This window comes from Monodon monoceros, unplaced genomic scaffold (assembly GCF_005190385.1).
Source record: "Monodon monoceros isolate NGI ecotype Baffin Bay Population unplaced genomic scaffold, NGI_Narwhal_1 Super_Scaffold_1, whole genome shotgun sequence".
In the NCBI taxonomy this organism is placed as follows: domain Eukaryota; kingdom Metazoa; phylum Chordata; class Mammalia; order Artiodactyla; family Monodontidae; genus Monodon; species Monodon monoceros.
Genome location: NW_021703765.1, coordinates 70,886,823 through 70,901,657, shown reverse-complemented (window position 1 = coordinate 70,901,657; position 14,835 = coordinate 70,886,823). Strand labels below are relative to the sequence as shown.

Below are 14,835 nucleotides of genomic sequence, written 5' to 3'. Positions count from 1 at the left end.
TGAGACGGCAGACCCTGGAGCATGGGACGGGCTGGGCGAGACCTTCCCCTGCCTGGGAGGGCCCAGTGGAGACTCACACGGGGCTGGGCACGGAGCTCTCCAGCTCATCCAAGAGACTCTCCACGCTGGGCCGCACGTCCTCCAGGCCCCGGCCTCCGTTCCGCTTGGGCTTCTCTTTGGTCAGTGGCCCAGCTTTGCCCCCCAACGAGCTGTTATTCTCCGGGATGCCGTAGTGGGGGCTCAGAGCCCCAGGCAGTGGGGGGCTTGAGTTGGCCTCATCTTGGGAGAAGGAAAGAGAAAAGGTGCTCAGCCCTGAGCCCTGCAGGGATCCAGAGGCCAGCAGGTGGGCCTGGTGGGCCTGACCTAGTCCTACCTGCAGGGTAGCCTGGGGGGTTATGCTGCACGGCGTTCAGCTCCAGCAGCAGGCGGTCGAGTTCAGAAAGGTTGCTGCCCAAGGAGGAGCTCATGATGGTGGGTGAAGGCTCGGCCGACTTCTGCTTGTTGGGGAAGCTTTGAGAGGCAAAGGGAAGACCTTGGTGAGAGATGCTCCCCAGCTCTGGCGGCCCCCAAATCCTCAAGGAGAATAAGGCAGAGGGGATACAGCGTCTCCACCGGCCAGAGGACGGAGAGCAGGGAAGTGATGTGGCAAGAAGAGGGGAGGAAGGAAGTCTTGCTTCAGTTCTTGAACCTTCCTCAACGCAGGGCAATGTGAGAGCCAGTCCAGCTGCTGCACGGTGATGGCAGATAAGGCCACCGGGCCAGTTGAGAGGCCTTCTGCCGTCTAACCCAGTGACCCTTGAGGCAGAATCCCCCTCCCCTCCAGCGCTGTGCCGTGCCTGTCCCTGGCCTCAGTGGCCTCTGCCCGCCGATGCACAGGATTCCCAAGCAGGGGGAGGAGCTGGGCAGTACCTGTACACGTGCTCTTCCTCGCCAGCTCGGGGACACGGCAGGCCGACGCCGTCCTGGGGGTTGGAGGCACTGGAAGTTTTAGCACTGGAGCCGTACACGGGGGACGGGGATGGAGGCTGCAGGAAGGACAGTGCTCAGAGCCTCCCCGGGGAGGAAAAGGAACAGCCCGAGTCACCCCCGGAAGGCTCCTGCTCACAGGCAGTCTCACCAGGGAGTTTCCACACTCTGACCAGGAGACAGGTGATTAACACTTGGTCACTGCCCCCTCACGTGGCGGCGGCGGGTGGGGAGAGCCAGACGCTTCCCGCCTCTTCTCCCTACTTCCCTGATCGCTGGCTCTCCGAGCCACTGCCAGACAAACTCCTTGTGCCCTGAAGCTGACTTCCGAGGCCCTGTCCCCACCTTACCTGCTGGTGGATGAATCGGGAGGTGCTGGGCTGCCACTGGTCTAAGGGGTCAAGGACCGTGCCATTGAGGGCCTCGCTGGACGGGGGTGGAGGGACAGGGGGTGGCACGGCAATCTCCTGGTATGTGTGGTTTCCTGTTGGGTACGAGTAGGGGGTCTCCTCGGACAAGAACACAGGCCGTTTGGAGATGTGGGAGGTCGTGGACTCCAAGTCTGCCAGCAGGGCGTCTGCAGAGAGAAGGCGTGGGGAGCGGGTAAGAAAATGGATCCTGGGGACTAAGTCTCCAGTGGCAGCGCCCTCCCTGCCTACACCCAAGAGTTAATGACTTCTGAGCACCTGCCCCGCCCATGGGAGAAATGACTAGCCTCAGGTCAGGAAGGTATCAGCCCAGACCAGCCTGGCTAAGAACAGCTCCCAAAGCTCTTCTCCCCAGCCACGAAGAAGGTGCTCTGGAGGTTCCTGGGGCCGCCCTGAGGGCTCTCCTACCTCTGGGAGCCGGGCATCTGCGTTCCCTTCCAACAGGGCTGTGCAGCTGGCTGGCTGGCCGGCCGGGAGTCAGAAGTACCTGCCTGGAACCCGCACTCTGACTCCGCAGGGCAAGGTGGAGAGAATGGGTGGGAGGGGCCCCACGTCACGGGGAGGGGCCTGGGCACTGCCAGGTCCCACTTAATTTCCAAGAGCTTAAGCCCGCTCAGCCCCCAGCCTGGAGGGGCCCCTGGGGTGGTACCCGCCCTCCTGACCAGGTAGAAGTCGAACCTCAGGCTCCAAGCTCCTCCTGAGAGTCTCGGGGCTGCTGTGAGAAGTGTGAGGGACAAGGCTGGTGCAGCGTTCCCGCCCCCACCCCCCGCCCCCGTCAGCAGAGAGGGGCAGGACTGCTCTGTAGGCTGTTTCTGCGGAAGCCTGGCAAGCAGCCTGGCCCCAGAGGCTCCAGGGCCCCACTATTCTGCTTTTAACAGCAGCAAGGGAGCCGAATCAACCCTCAAGTGCAAGCTTCCATTACCCTGGCACTAGGCAGCCCGCAGGGGGCCCTGCATCTCCCCAGTCCCCAGACAAGAAGGGTACAGCTGGAGGGGTGGGGGCAGGAGCTGCTGATCCTGCCCTCCTGGGACCCTCAACAGCCCCACAGCCTGGCCCCACACGCCATGCCCTCGTTCCTGCTGTGTCACCGACTAGTTCACTCTCCCCCCGCTGCTGGCCTGCTGCAGTGGGGGAACTCGGTCCCTGGCCCTTGTGATAATAATCACCAGAAAGCAATGGCTGGATCATGGCCCTTTACTAGTAACAGGCACTGTGTTGGGTACGTTGCATACGTGGTCTCAGTTAATCCTCCTAATACCCCACGAAGTTGGAATTCTCACCCTTCCTTTACAGATGGGGAAACCGGCTTAAAGAGGTGGTGGGACTGGCCCCAAATAACAAAGCCAGTAAGTGACAGGACTGACTCCTCAGAGGCCCCAAACCTCAAAAATCTGCCCTGCAAGAGGCTGCTGTGATCACAAGATGGTGCCAGATTTAAACAGTACAACTTCCTGAATGACGGGGCCCAAGCTCTGAGAGCTGCCAGTCTGATCCTTCCTGGTGGCCCTGTCCCCAACCCCACCCCTGCTCAAAGGAAGTAAGAAAGAAGCAAGGGCCTCACCCAGGGCCTGGGTCTGTGGGCCCACACCTCCCAGCTACGTGCCCTGATGTCCTACCCCCAAGGCTGGCAGCACCTACCCCAGGCTCCTACCCAGCTGATCAGAAGCTTGTTCCAAGGCCTGGGATGTCTCTGACTTCCAAGGAAGGTCAGTTCCTGCAGCCCCCGACTCCTCCAGGTCCTTTGGAAGAAGTCTGACTTCCTATCTCTAGCAAACCGGAACTAGAGGGAGTCTGTGTGTCTAGGTAACAGTGGAAAAGGAACCAGTGTCCAGGGCCAATCCCAGTGGCCTCTCCACGGCCACACCTGCTGCCTTGGCTTCACAAGGCGTCCTGGCTTCCTCTGGGCCCAAGCCAGCAGGAGGGGTGGGGTCCCTCCTTCTCCATCATGGGCAGAGCCAGCCCCCAACAAGTGCAAGTCCAGTAGGGGTAACAAGGGCAGCTGCCATGCCTGAATGCCCACCACGTGCCAGGAGTTTCACCTGTGTCACCTCTCTTTCTCCTCACGATACCACTAGCACAGATGGCAAAACTGAGGTTCAGAGAGGCAGAGGCACATCTCCACACTGCCTGAGCTGGCTGAAGTGACACCGCTGGGACCTGAACTCGGGTCTCTTGGGCTCCACTCAATAGAAGACAGATGGTTAAGCTTCCTTGTCAAAACTTCTGAGCCAGGGACACCACCAGCCTCTGCACCAAACACCTTCTCCCACCTCACTCATGACCTGACTCCAAGCCTGGCTTATTGGTTCATGGATGGATTCTGGTTTATGATTTAAACAGGCTCTTTTCAACACAGATACATCTGTTGGTCCTGGGGGATGGAGAAAAAAGATCTGTGGAGTCAAGCCAGACCTGAGTTCAGTCCCAGCTCCTCTATCTACACTACCCACAGCCACAGAGCAAATCACTTAGCTCCCCACCTCACAGCACTGGCGTGAGGTTTATATGGGATAGCAGATGCTATAGTACACGGGAAGCTGCAAACACCACACCTCAGGTGCTTTGTGAAATTCAGAAAAAGATTTTCCTCCAAGGAGGTCAGGTTGGGTTGCAAAGTGCTGACTTCTCCTAAGTCCTCTATGGGTAGGATCTGGGCAAGACAAGAAAAGGGCAACCTTGAAGAGAAAAGCAAAAGCAAAGTAATAAAGTAACATTCAAAGGAAAACATTTGGGGACTTCCCTGGTGGTCCAGTGGTAGAGAATCCACCTTACAATGCAGGGGACGTGGGTTCGATCCCTGGTCAGGGAACAAGATCCCACATGCTGCGAGGCAATTAAGCCCACGTGCCACAACTACTCAGTTTGTGCGCCTCAACTAGAGAGCCCGCGTGCCGCAAACTACAGAGCCCACGCGCCCTGGAGTCTGCGCGCCACAACTAGAGAGAGAAAACCCGTGTGCCACAACTAGAGAGAAGCCCGTGCGCCGCAACGAAAGATCCCGCATGCCTCAACTAAGATCCGACACAGCCAAAAATGAATAAAATAAATAATAAATCTTTTTTAAAACACCCCAAAAACAGAGTGAAACATTTGTGGATGTCAGAGAGCGGAGGCACACCACTGTCCAAACTTGTGTCTGAGTGAGAGTTAGGACGTGCACAGCCACCGGTTCTGTGTGTAGCTTCCTCCTCTCTCTCCATCCTTGGTCTTTGCTCTGTGATAGACAGGACTTGGTGCCACTGTCCCACCAAACCCCTCACAAGCACCTCAGGGGAGAGCCAGGAATACAGGAGGCACGGAGGAGTACTCGCTGGCCTCTACTTTGGATTCCTATGGGTGCCGAGGCCTGCTATCTCCCCACAGGCTGCAAAATGGTGATGGGCCAAAGTCTCCTTGCAAGCTCAGCAAACTCCTCCCCGGCCTGAGTAAACAGAGGTGGCAGATGGAGTCCACTTGCAGTCCACAGTGGGGGCGGGGGTGGGGGGAAGGTCCCCAGCTTTCAGCTACAGTTACTGCCTGGTGCCAGCTCTGAATACCCTAGGGGCAGGCTCAGGATTCCTTCTACACATACCCCAAAGAAGGTGTCAGAGAAAATGGTGCCGCTGGAACACACCCTCTCTCCCACATGTTTGGAGGATGGCTTCCATACACACAGAAGCAGTAAGCAGTCAGGGCTCACTCATTCAGCCTAAGGAAGGCCTCAGACTTCCTCAGCATCGCTCCACTAAGCTTCTGGGTCCAGGCCTGAGACCACCGGAACAAGTCAGAGCAACTAGGACCACCCTAGTCACCCTGGGGAAAGAGCTCTCTCTGGGGCTTCCCAGCCCCTTGCTGGAGGAAATCACCCTAGATTCTGCAGGCGTTTTGCCTCTCCAGACCAGCGGATGCAGGCTCTGTCACTTCCATCCAAGAAGAGGGAAAGCCCAGGTCTCTGGGAGCCTATCTAGTGTATGTGTGGAGAGGGAGAGTTCTCCTTTCGAAACTGGGAATGGGGGAGTTAATGCAAAGTTTCCAGTCCACCAGAGGCAACCAGCTTGTTGCGCCCTGGCAGCGAAGGGGTGCAGACCGTCCTCCGCTGCCCGCCAGAGGGAGCTATTGGCCCGTCGGCTCTCCGCCACGGGGAGTAACCGAAGGTAACCTCGCACAATCACGGAATTTTAGAGCCGGGGAAGACCCGGGAGCCCCCAGCCGGCCATGGGTGCACCGGGAAAGTTTCAGTGCCAGGGAATGCCTGACTGAGCTGGAGGGACGGAGCAGGCTGTGAGGAGGCGCACAACGACGCCGGGGGGCCAAGCCTCTGGGCCGTGCCTGCAGCACACATCATCTGAAGGCGTGACTCTAGAGTGACACAAGAGACAGACACATGCCCTAGCTTCTAGTGCCCAGCGGCTGCACCTAAGCAGCCACTCAGAGGGGTTGTGGCTTCCACTGCGAGGCTGCCCAGGAGCAAGCGGGTGGGTGGGCACAGCGCACAGGGCCAGGACAAGGTGAAAGGCCCTTCCCCGGGCCCCAGCAACCACCAGCCTAGCACAATCCTGAGGCCAGGGTCGGGGGTGGGGGGTAGCCGCTGGCTCTGCAGCCCTGAGGGGGTTAAGACTCAGGTGCCCAGGCTCTCTGCGCTGGGAGGGAGGAGACTCGGGGGCCAGTTGGGCTGCATTCCAGGGCAAATGCTGCAGCTGCGCCCCTCATATTCCCAGACCAGGTCAAGCGTCCAGGACAGAGGGAGCCCCAGGTCCCCTCACATCCCCAACATAGGGGATCTCTGCCAGACTGAGGCTTGGGGGCCTGGGTTGACCCACAGACACATGGCGCCCAATAATAAGTTAAAGAGACTCAACTAACCACCTCCACCTCCACCCCCAACTGGAGTATAAAGACAAGTCAAGCCTCTTTCACAAGCCTGGCTTCCTCCTACCCAAGCCCGGCAACTTCTTAGTATGTGATAAAGACTGTCAAGATTAGAGACCTAGAGCTGGATGGACGCCAAAGAGAGTGAGATAAAGGGCCATCCAGGATCCCTCAAATGTGGCGGGGGAGGGGGCGGGGGGGGGCGGTTACCAGAGCGATTTCATTCTCCCTCCCAGGCTCTGAGGACACGAGATGTTAGAACTCACACAGGGGAATACTGAGTCACACAAACTCTGCTCTGTGGCCAAGCTGCTCGTCCAGCTGCTTAACTGCTCTCGTACCTCGGTTTTCCTGTCCGTCCAATGGGAATTCCACCACCTTACTCACAGGAGTAAGGATTACATGAGAGAGTGGATATAAAGTGCCTGCTTTAGCACAGTCCCTGGAACAGAGCACACGCTCAGTAGATGGAGTTCCCTCCCAGAGAGATGGTTAGCCCTGGAGGGGAAGGAGAAAAGCGCTTCAACAACCTGAAGGCAAAGGATGTTGCAATCCTAGATCATCAGTTAGGGGCACCATTCTGGGGAAAACAAAGTCACCATGGAGAAGCCTGCCCAGCAGATCTTCATGATGGGGCAGGTACATGTGGGGTATCATCCCATCCCAGAGTTCACAGGCTCCCCTGCCACACCAGCGCTAGGTCGATCTAAAAGAGGTGGGGTCCTTTGGTCACCAGGGAGACCCCAGCTTGACATGCCTTATATTCTTGATACCTAGCCTAGAAGAGGCCCACAATAAGAACAAGGCTCAGCTCACCCACCTTCTTTCTGCAGGCCAATGTAACTCAGCTTTCGCAGCTCAGGCAGGTGTTTCCTTGGGAGCTGAGAAGAAGAAGGAAGGTGTAGCAAACACTGCCCTGAGAGCTCCAGCACAGCCATAAGGGACTGCCATTGCACAAGGCCTTCCCAGGCCAGGGCCAACTGTCCATTCCCTCCATTTATGGTGAGACCCAGACTCTCACAGAGACAGCAGCAGTTTGGTGAGTCCCTTCCCCACCGGACCTGGAGAAACCCAGCCTTTCAGCCTGCCTACCTTGCTGGGTTCAGAACTGTGGGCAAGAGAGGTTTCGGCCCCCCTGCTGACCACCTGCGCAGGCTTGGTGGCCTCAAGTGTCAGAGCAGAAGCTGCCCAGCCTCCTTACAGCTGCCCAAGCTCAGTACATAAGCAGTGAGCGGGGCTCGGCCCTTCCTAAGGAAGGAGCTGTGTAAACAGCAGGACCGGCTCCCCTCTGCGGGGATGGTCTCATCTCAGCCCCTTTGCTGAGACTCTTCCAGATTAGGAAGGAGAGCAGGACGAGAAGGCGCGTCTCCCCCTCCCCCAGCCCTGAGCACATGAGCAGTTAGAGCAGAGGTAATCTAATCCAGGGCAGCAGGGCACTTTTACATGGTGAGTAACTCCCCAGGAATGGGGAGCTGGGTATATTTATCCTGATAACTGTCCTGGGAGGAAAGACAGATCTGTGACCAGTAAGGGCCAATCTACAATTTAGGCCAGATCTGCTCTGCACTACCCAGCCCGGGGACCCAGGGCCTGGACACCGACTAGGAACTCAATCTCCTGAAGGGCCTCCCCTGCCAGTTTGGGTTCTTGTCAACCGACTGCCTCCTCTCCAAGAATTAAGGGGCCCTGTCTATCTTGCTTGATGCCATATCCCCTGCAGGTAGAATGAATGGCTGAATGACAGCGGGACTGTGAGGACGAGGAAGATGGGGAAGGAGCCATGAACAAAGAAAGTAGCCAGTGCCAGGATGCTGTGATTCCAGGCCCAGCCTGCTGGGTGCCTGTCATTGGGTCGGGCATCTTCTGTAGCTGTAAAACGGTCAGAACCCAATTTGTTCCCATGCCTGATAGCAAGCTCTGAGGAGGAGATAACATAATTTTGGGTGAAATTTACACAGAACCTTTCTGGAGCTCTTCGGAGTTTGTCTAAATCCAAGATACTGCTATTATCTGAATCCCAGACAGCGAACTGCTCTCCCTAAGGGGATGGAGGAGAAACAATCGATACTGGAGTGTCATTTAAATATTTAATAGCAGTGCCTGGAGGTTATGAAGACGCAGCCACCATTCTCCTTCGCTGACTCATGCCTCACTCAACAGGAACTGCAATTTTACTCTCAGCCCTGAAGGAAGTGTGGGCTGGGGGTGACACAAAGGAAACCAGGGGAGACGGCCAGGAGTCTTCCAAGCTGCTGCTGCGAGAGGTGGGAGGCGGCCCTTTGGAGAAGGCGTTTCTTGCCTGGGCTTCCCACATGCCTTAGGAGGGCGGTTTCCTGTCTGCCCTTCCTTGCAGGGGCTGACACAACATGAGTGTGTAGGCAGGTTGGCTCTCTTCACTGGGTGCCTGGCTGGCGCCCAAGGTCACAAAGCACAGGTAACCAGAGACACGAGAGAATAAAGGCGGAAAGGCAACTCCAGAGGTCACCCCAAGCTCCAGGCAGAAGCCCAACTGTGCCAGGCCCCATCTGCACTGGGCACCCACACAGGACCCCCCAGTGACCAGGCCCTGGGCCACGGCGGCTTCCCCATCTGATGGGGCTCCAGCAGGTTAAGCAGCAACAGGTGGGAGAAGCCGCCCAGGTATACTTTGCACACCTCCACCCCCCAAGATGGGCACAGCAGCAGGTCCAGGCTGACTGGACAGCGGAGTCTCATTTCTGTTGTAAATAACTCATCTCTGGGTCCGGGATCAGCGAGCCCCACCCTCCTCCAGAGGGCCCAGAACCCAGTGGACGCATTTCATTGGTCAGATTTCATCACCTCCTCGGGTCACCCAGAGACTCTGGACATTTTTAAGGTCGTGTCTAGGGTCCAACTCCAGGCCCACACCGCCGGTTCCTTCAAAGGGTAAAACGTGGATTTACATACAACAAGATAGACAGCATAGAACCCAGGCGGCTCAGGGGCTGGAATTTTTCTCAGCTATTCCAAATCCACCCAATCCATTCCTGCAATCTGGGCTCTTTGTGGCAAGTCAGTCTGTTGCAGAGCAGGGCGGCTCCGGGGGCCTCTCACCCCTGCTAATCATCAACAGAGGTTAGGAGGGGCTTAGAAGTGAGTCATCCGCCCTACAGAGACCCAAACAGAAAGTTCAAAAGTTGGCCTGTTCCAGGAATGAGCTGTAGTCTTTTCCCGATGTTTCTGGATTTCATAGCACTACTTACCCCCTCTTGACCAGTCAAGCTCTGACTAATGAACACGGCTCACGGTGGCCACAGGGCAGGTCCGTTCTTCCCCATCTCCGGCAGCTAGGCCATTTCCTGACCGCACTCTCTCTTGCCGGCCTTCCCCGGTTCTCCTACAGCACCTGTGATATCCTGCGGCCCTCTTCCAGCTCCCCACATGTCACTGTCACCAAGTACCATCAGTTTTTCCTTCACGGGGCCTCTCCCCTTTACTTGCCTCCCTTTCTGTCACAGGAAGCCAACAACTTAGACCGGCATCCGAATCCACGCTCGGCCCCTTCTCGAACTTGCCGGCAGCGCCTGCCCTGCGCTCCCCCATTCTAACCCTTGCAGCAGACGACAGCAGTGTGAACTTGAAACCTCACCCCTTCTGTGCGCCTCCACTAGACCGCTTGCCCTCTGAGGGCAGGAACCTCCTCCCCCCTTGCTAGATCCACAGCGCGAATACCCTCATGAGCCTCTCGGACAGTGACTGGACGTTTGCCAAGCCAAAGAGAGTCAGAATACTCATGACCCTCTCTGCCTACAGAACGAGATCAGAACCTCTGGGGTTGGCATTCTGGTCTTGAGCCTCTCAGAATACAGCCCCGACTGGCCTTTACCTTCTCGGCCCGCTCACTGCAACCTGCCTTGCTGGCCAAATTGGGCCCCCTCTTCCCTTTCCCCAGCAAAGTGCCTTTATTCACAGCACTGAACATACCTCCCACCCCCATCATCTACAGGGATATCCACACCCCCAGGGGGAGCGTGGAGGCCAGGGGCACAGGTAAACCCAGAACACCTTCTGAGGATCAAACTGACTCAGAAGCAAAAAAAAAAACTGACTCAGAAGCAAGAAACTGAAATCACTGCCTTAAATTAAAAGGCTACTTTATGGAGTCAGGTGCAAAATGCAAATGAATTGTAAGATAAGAACTGAGGCTTCAGAGAGACCTTTTGTCTCTCATGGGGGCTTAGGTGACATTTAAACAGCCCCACAAAGCCATCCTGTCCATACCATAGATCTGTCTTCCCATGTGGCGTTGGGAGCTGGGACAATCACATAGCTCTCTCTATACCCCTCCTGGCATCCCAGCCTGCATGGCAGCGTGGCCAAGTGGAAAGAACGGGCCTTCAAGTAGAGAGGGGAACAGGTTCAAATCCACACCACTCACCAGCCTGGGTGGCAATTCTGGGCTTTAGTTACTCAGATAGCTCATAGAGCACAGGGTGAGTAATCAATGAAAAAGTGTGCGAAAACCACCATGGCTGGGGAGAGCCTCCCGGGCCTCCCGCTGTGACACAAGGAGACACTCGGGGAAAGAAACCCACATCATCGCATCATGGCATCATTGCCGACTTTCATCTCCCTAAGGATGGGAGGGGGAGAAGGCGGAGCCAGGGACTGCGGCCAGGAATCTTGGGAGCTGTGACAGGTCTGTCACTAACTCGGGCCTCCTTGCTGAGCAAACCACTGACCTCATCCCTCTGTTCCTTGGGTTCATTCCAAGTCCTCCTCAGAGAACATCAGCTGAGCCCAGAAGCCTCCAACTCACTCCCTAGCAAGGATAGAGGCGAGAGCGAGAAGTTACAGGGCTCCAACACCCCCCAGCCCCATGCCAGCTCTGCCACCTGCTGGGAAGTCACTGCTGTCTGAGAGCTCTGTGGCATTGAACCTGGCATCTCGGCAATAGAAGGAGCTCTCAGTCTCTGACCTCCCAGAGCAAGCCCAGGGCAGAGCAGCCTTTGCTCCTGCCACTGAGGCTCCGAGCCCTGCAGAGTGCCACAAAGGAACGTAAAGACAGGGCCGCGTGACCAGAAAGAAGCTCAGACAAGGAGGCACGGGGAGAAACGTGCAGGCCTCACAACCCCATTTTATAGATCAGGACAAAGAGGCTCAGAGATGTCTGATGAGTACGCTCTGCAGCCTGGCAGAGTCCCCCACCCCAACGAGGACAGCTCTGCCTGACTGCAGAGCTCACCCATGTTCTTTCCATGACACCCCACTGGGAGAGGAACATCGCTGTCAGCAGCTGTCCCTCATTCTGCCTGTCACCACTCTCCACACTCTCCGTTTCCAAAGCGCCAGTCTCCAGAGCCCCTGGAGCAATCCAAGAAGGCTGGCCACTGGGGTGCCCCTCCACCCCGGCCTCTGTTGGGGCCCTTGCTCTGGGCCTCCCTTCTTGTCTTTGCCCCTCAGGCAGGGCCCTGTGCCACAGATGAGCCCCTAGTGGTGGCATGGGGAGCTCCATGTTCTAGGCTAACTTGCTGCCTGGTAGGTCTACTTGCAAGAGTGTTTTCCACCCTGTTGCCCATCCAAACAGCATGATGCAAGATGGGGCTGCCCCAGGCGCTGACCTCTGCCCTCTTCTTATCTGCACAGATTGAGGAGCCTGGGCCATCGTTCTGGGGCACAGTGGCTCCCCAGCCTCCACCAGAATCAGGCAGAGGTGGCAAGAGAATCATCAGGAGACAGACTGGCAGTCAAGGCTCCACTGAAGGCACCAAACAGCCAACTGAGGGAGGGACAAAGAATCTCTCGCACGATGTACGATCAATCAGCCGATCAATCAGCCTGAGGTGTGCCACCACCTGTCCTTAGCTAAGGATCATAAAGTATGGACATTTGCTATTTGTTTGCTTTCGCTGTTTGTGTGTGTGTGTGTGTGTGTGTGTGTGTGTGTGTTATGCGGGCCTCTCACTGTTGTGGCCTCTCCCATTGCGGAGCACAGGCTCCGGACGCGCAGGCTCAGCGGCCATGGCTCACGGGGGGCCCAGCTGCTCCGTGGCATGTTGGATCTTCCCGGACCGGGGCATGAACCCGCGTCCCCTGCATCGGCAGGCGGACTCTCAACCACTGTGCCACCAGGGAAGCCCTGCTTTTGCTGTTTGAAAATAAGCTTAAGTGGGTTCATGCCTGTCAGCCCACCCACATGTGTTCCAATATGCTTTCCTGAGGGAGAGAAAGAGCTGGAAGGTGCTCAGAACCCCAGGCAGCACCCTCCAGAAGAAGGATGGGCAGCTCATGATCCTTATCTGTCACGAGTATCATCTGGAGGGTATGACACTGCAGAACACAGTTGGAACCACTATCTGAGATAGTCAAGAGCAGAGAAGAAGGGGCAGAGGGGGCAAGAAAGAGCCAGGGCCAGTGGCCCCCAGTTGACCCTCAATTACACATTCACTTCCCTAGAAGTATCTATGCCATCCAGCCCTGGTCTTCCCAGTTTCACAAGTTTGGAAGCCATCTGCTTGGTTTGGGGCAAGACAAAATTCTCGGGCTGCCTGACTGACTGTTGGTACCTCCTGAGTAAGGGAGGAGCCCCAAGTCTTGGCCCAGTCCTTCCCAAGCTCCCCACACAGGCCCTGGTGGGATGGTGTCGCGGATCTACAAAGAAGAGATGCTTCCAGCCATTTCCTGAGGAGGTCAAGACAAATTTCTCTGGAAGCCCATATCCTTGCTGACTCTCTGCACTGGAAATTCGGCCTCTTCCTGGACAGGGAGGGAGCAGATGGAGGCCACAGTCCTCACGACTTTGGCTAACAAGAGTCACACTGGGAAACCACAAGAGAAAAAAAGGAGGGAAAGACCTGCCTGAAAGTAAAAGCATCCAAGGACTGTCAGTCTCGCTGGCAGGGCTCACATGTAGGGACATCAAGGTACAGAGGAGGAGGACGGGGTGGGAAGAGAACCAAAATAAGCCCCTGTAGTCCGTAACCTCAAAGCCTACCAGCTCCAGAACTGAAGCAGAGAGCCAAGCCTCACAGAAGAACCGAACAGGGTGGTCTGTGCCCCGGGGCTCACGTGGCAGAAAAGGTCCCAGGGCTCAGCTTGGCTTGGCATGGCTGGCCTCCTTCCACCATGCCCAGCTGGTTACATCAGGAGATTGGCCAGGGTGGTGGGGGAAGTATCCATCTCAGCCCTACTTTGGGTTTTATTGGAGGAGACATCTGGGGCTCTCGGGAATCCAACCCAGCAGAGCCAGGACAGATGGCAAGAGCGGTACCCCCCCAAGCCCCGCCTCACCACAACTGGAGAAAGCCCACGTGCAGCAACGAAGACCCAACACAGCCATAAATAAATAAATAAATAAATGTATTTATTTATTTTTTTAAAAAAGTGCAAGTCTCCTTATGGTTACCAGAGGAGAAAGCAGGGGAGGATAAATTTGGGATTAACAGATCCACACTACTATATATAAAAGAGATAAACAAGGACACACTGTACAGCACAGGGAACTATATTCAATATCTTATAATAACCTATAATGGAAAAGAATCTGAAAAAGAAGACATATATAACTGAAGCACTTTGCTATACACCTGAAACATTGTAAAGCAACTATACTTCAATAAAAAAATAAAACTTAAAAAAAAAAGTGCAAGTCTCTGTCCCCATCCACCCCCTCCCTGTTGTACCCTGAACTGTGAGGTCTCCCTCCGTGGGCACCGTCCCTTGCAGGGAGTCGGGGGTGGGGGTGGGGGGTGCCTGGTCCCCCCACTCCACTGTCCTACCCCACACGTAGTTGAGGTAGGAGCTGGGACGAGAGGAGTCAAGTCTCACTGGCTGTGAACAAAGACTCCTGTTTCCACGTGAGAGGGACAAACTTCAAAACCCAGGCTCAAAGCGCAGCCATGGCACTCTGGCCTGGCGTCCAGGTCCTCTGAGGGAAGATCCCAGGGGTGGTGCCACCCTTAGAGCCAAGGGCAGTTCAGTGTGCAGTGGCCGACAGCAGGAAGTGCCAGCAGCCACTAGGGGTGGGGCAGTGGGGCTGAGCCCAGCCACTCAGGCCCAGGAGCACAGACTCCCGGCGAGGGCAGATTTTACAGTTCCTTATTTGCCCACGCCTACCTACCTTTCTGGTGAAATAGGAACCACACATGGCTAAGGGTTGGCCCAGATAATCTCCCAAGAGCTCTTTCAAGTAATGAACTCTGATTCTTCTTCCAGAGGGGATTCTAGAGGCAGCAGGACCCGGGGAAGGGGGGTTAAAGGAGGCAACAGAGAATATGGCAGATGCCACCAGCCCTAGGCCTGCAGGCTGCATCCCACCACACAACTCCCTGGACGTGTTTGTGGGGTTTTTATTGGCTGTAGGATCTTAGTTCCCCGACCAGGGATCGAACCCATACCCCCTGGCCCCCTGTAGTGGAGGTCCCTGTTTGTGCTTTTAAAAGAAATCTGAGTTAGTCTTAATAAATTGAGAGATTTCACATGAAAGCCAGATTGTCTGGCTTCCCAGGAGCAGTCAGAAGAGCTACCAGTAGGGGTCTACTCACCTGCAGGGCCACCACTGGCTGTAGCATGAAATCTAACGCCCTTTCTTTTTGGCCCACTCCAACCATTCACAACACCCACCGGCCTCAGC

At 56.2% G+C, this 14,835-nt stretch overlaps 1 protein-coding gene across 3 annotated transcripts in view; it reads right to left on the bottom strand.

Annotated features, from left to right (window-relative positions):
- The window catches only part of PXN (paxillin), a 45,815-nt gene that overhangs the window by 11,351 nt on the left and 19,629 nt on the right, over positions 1–14,835 (bottom strand). For all 3 annotated transcript variants that reach the window (XM_029222245.1, XM_029222228.1, XM_029222237.1), the window contains exons 2-5: positions 1,317–1,543; positions 910–1,025; positions 374–510; positions 78–279 (exon numbers count right to left, since the gene is read on the bottom strand). In XM_029222245.1, the coding sequence (XP_029078078.1) occupies positions 78–279; positions 374–510; positions 910–1,025; positions 1,317–1,543 (682 nt within the window). The remainder of the gene's footprint in view (positions 1–77; positions 280–373; positions 511–909; positions 1,026–1,316; positions 1,544–14,835) is intronic.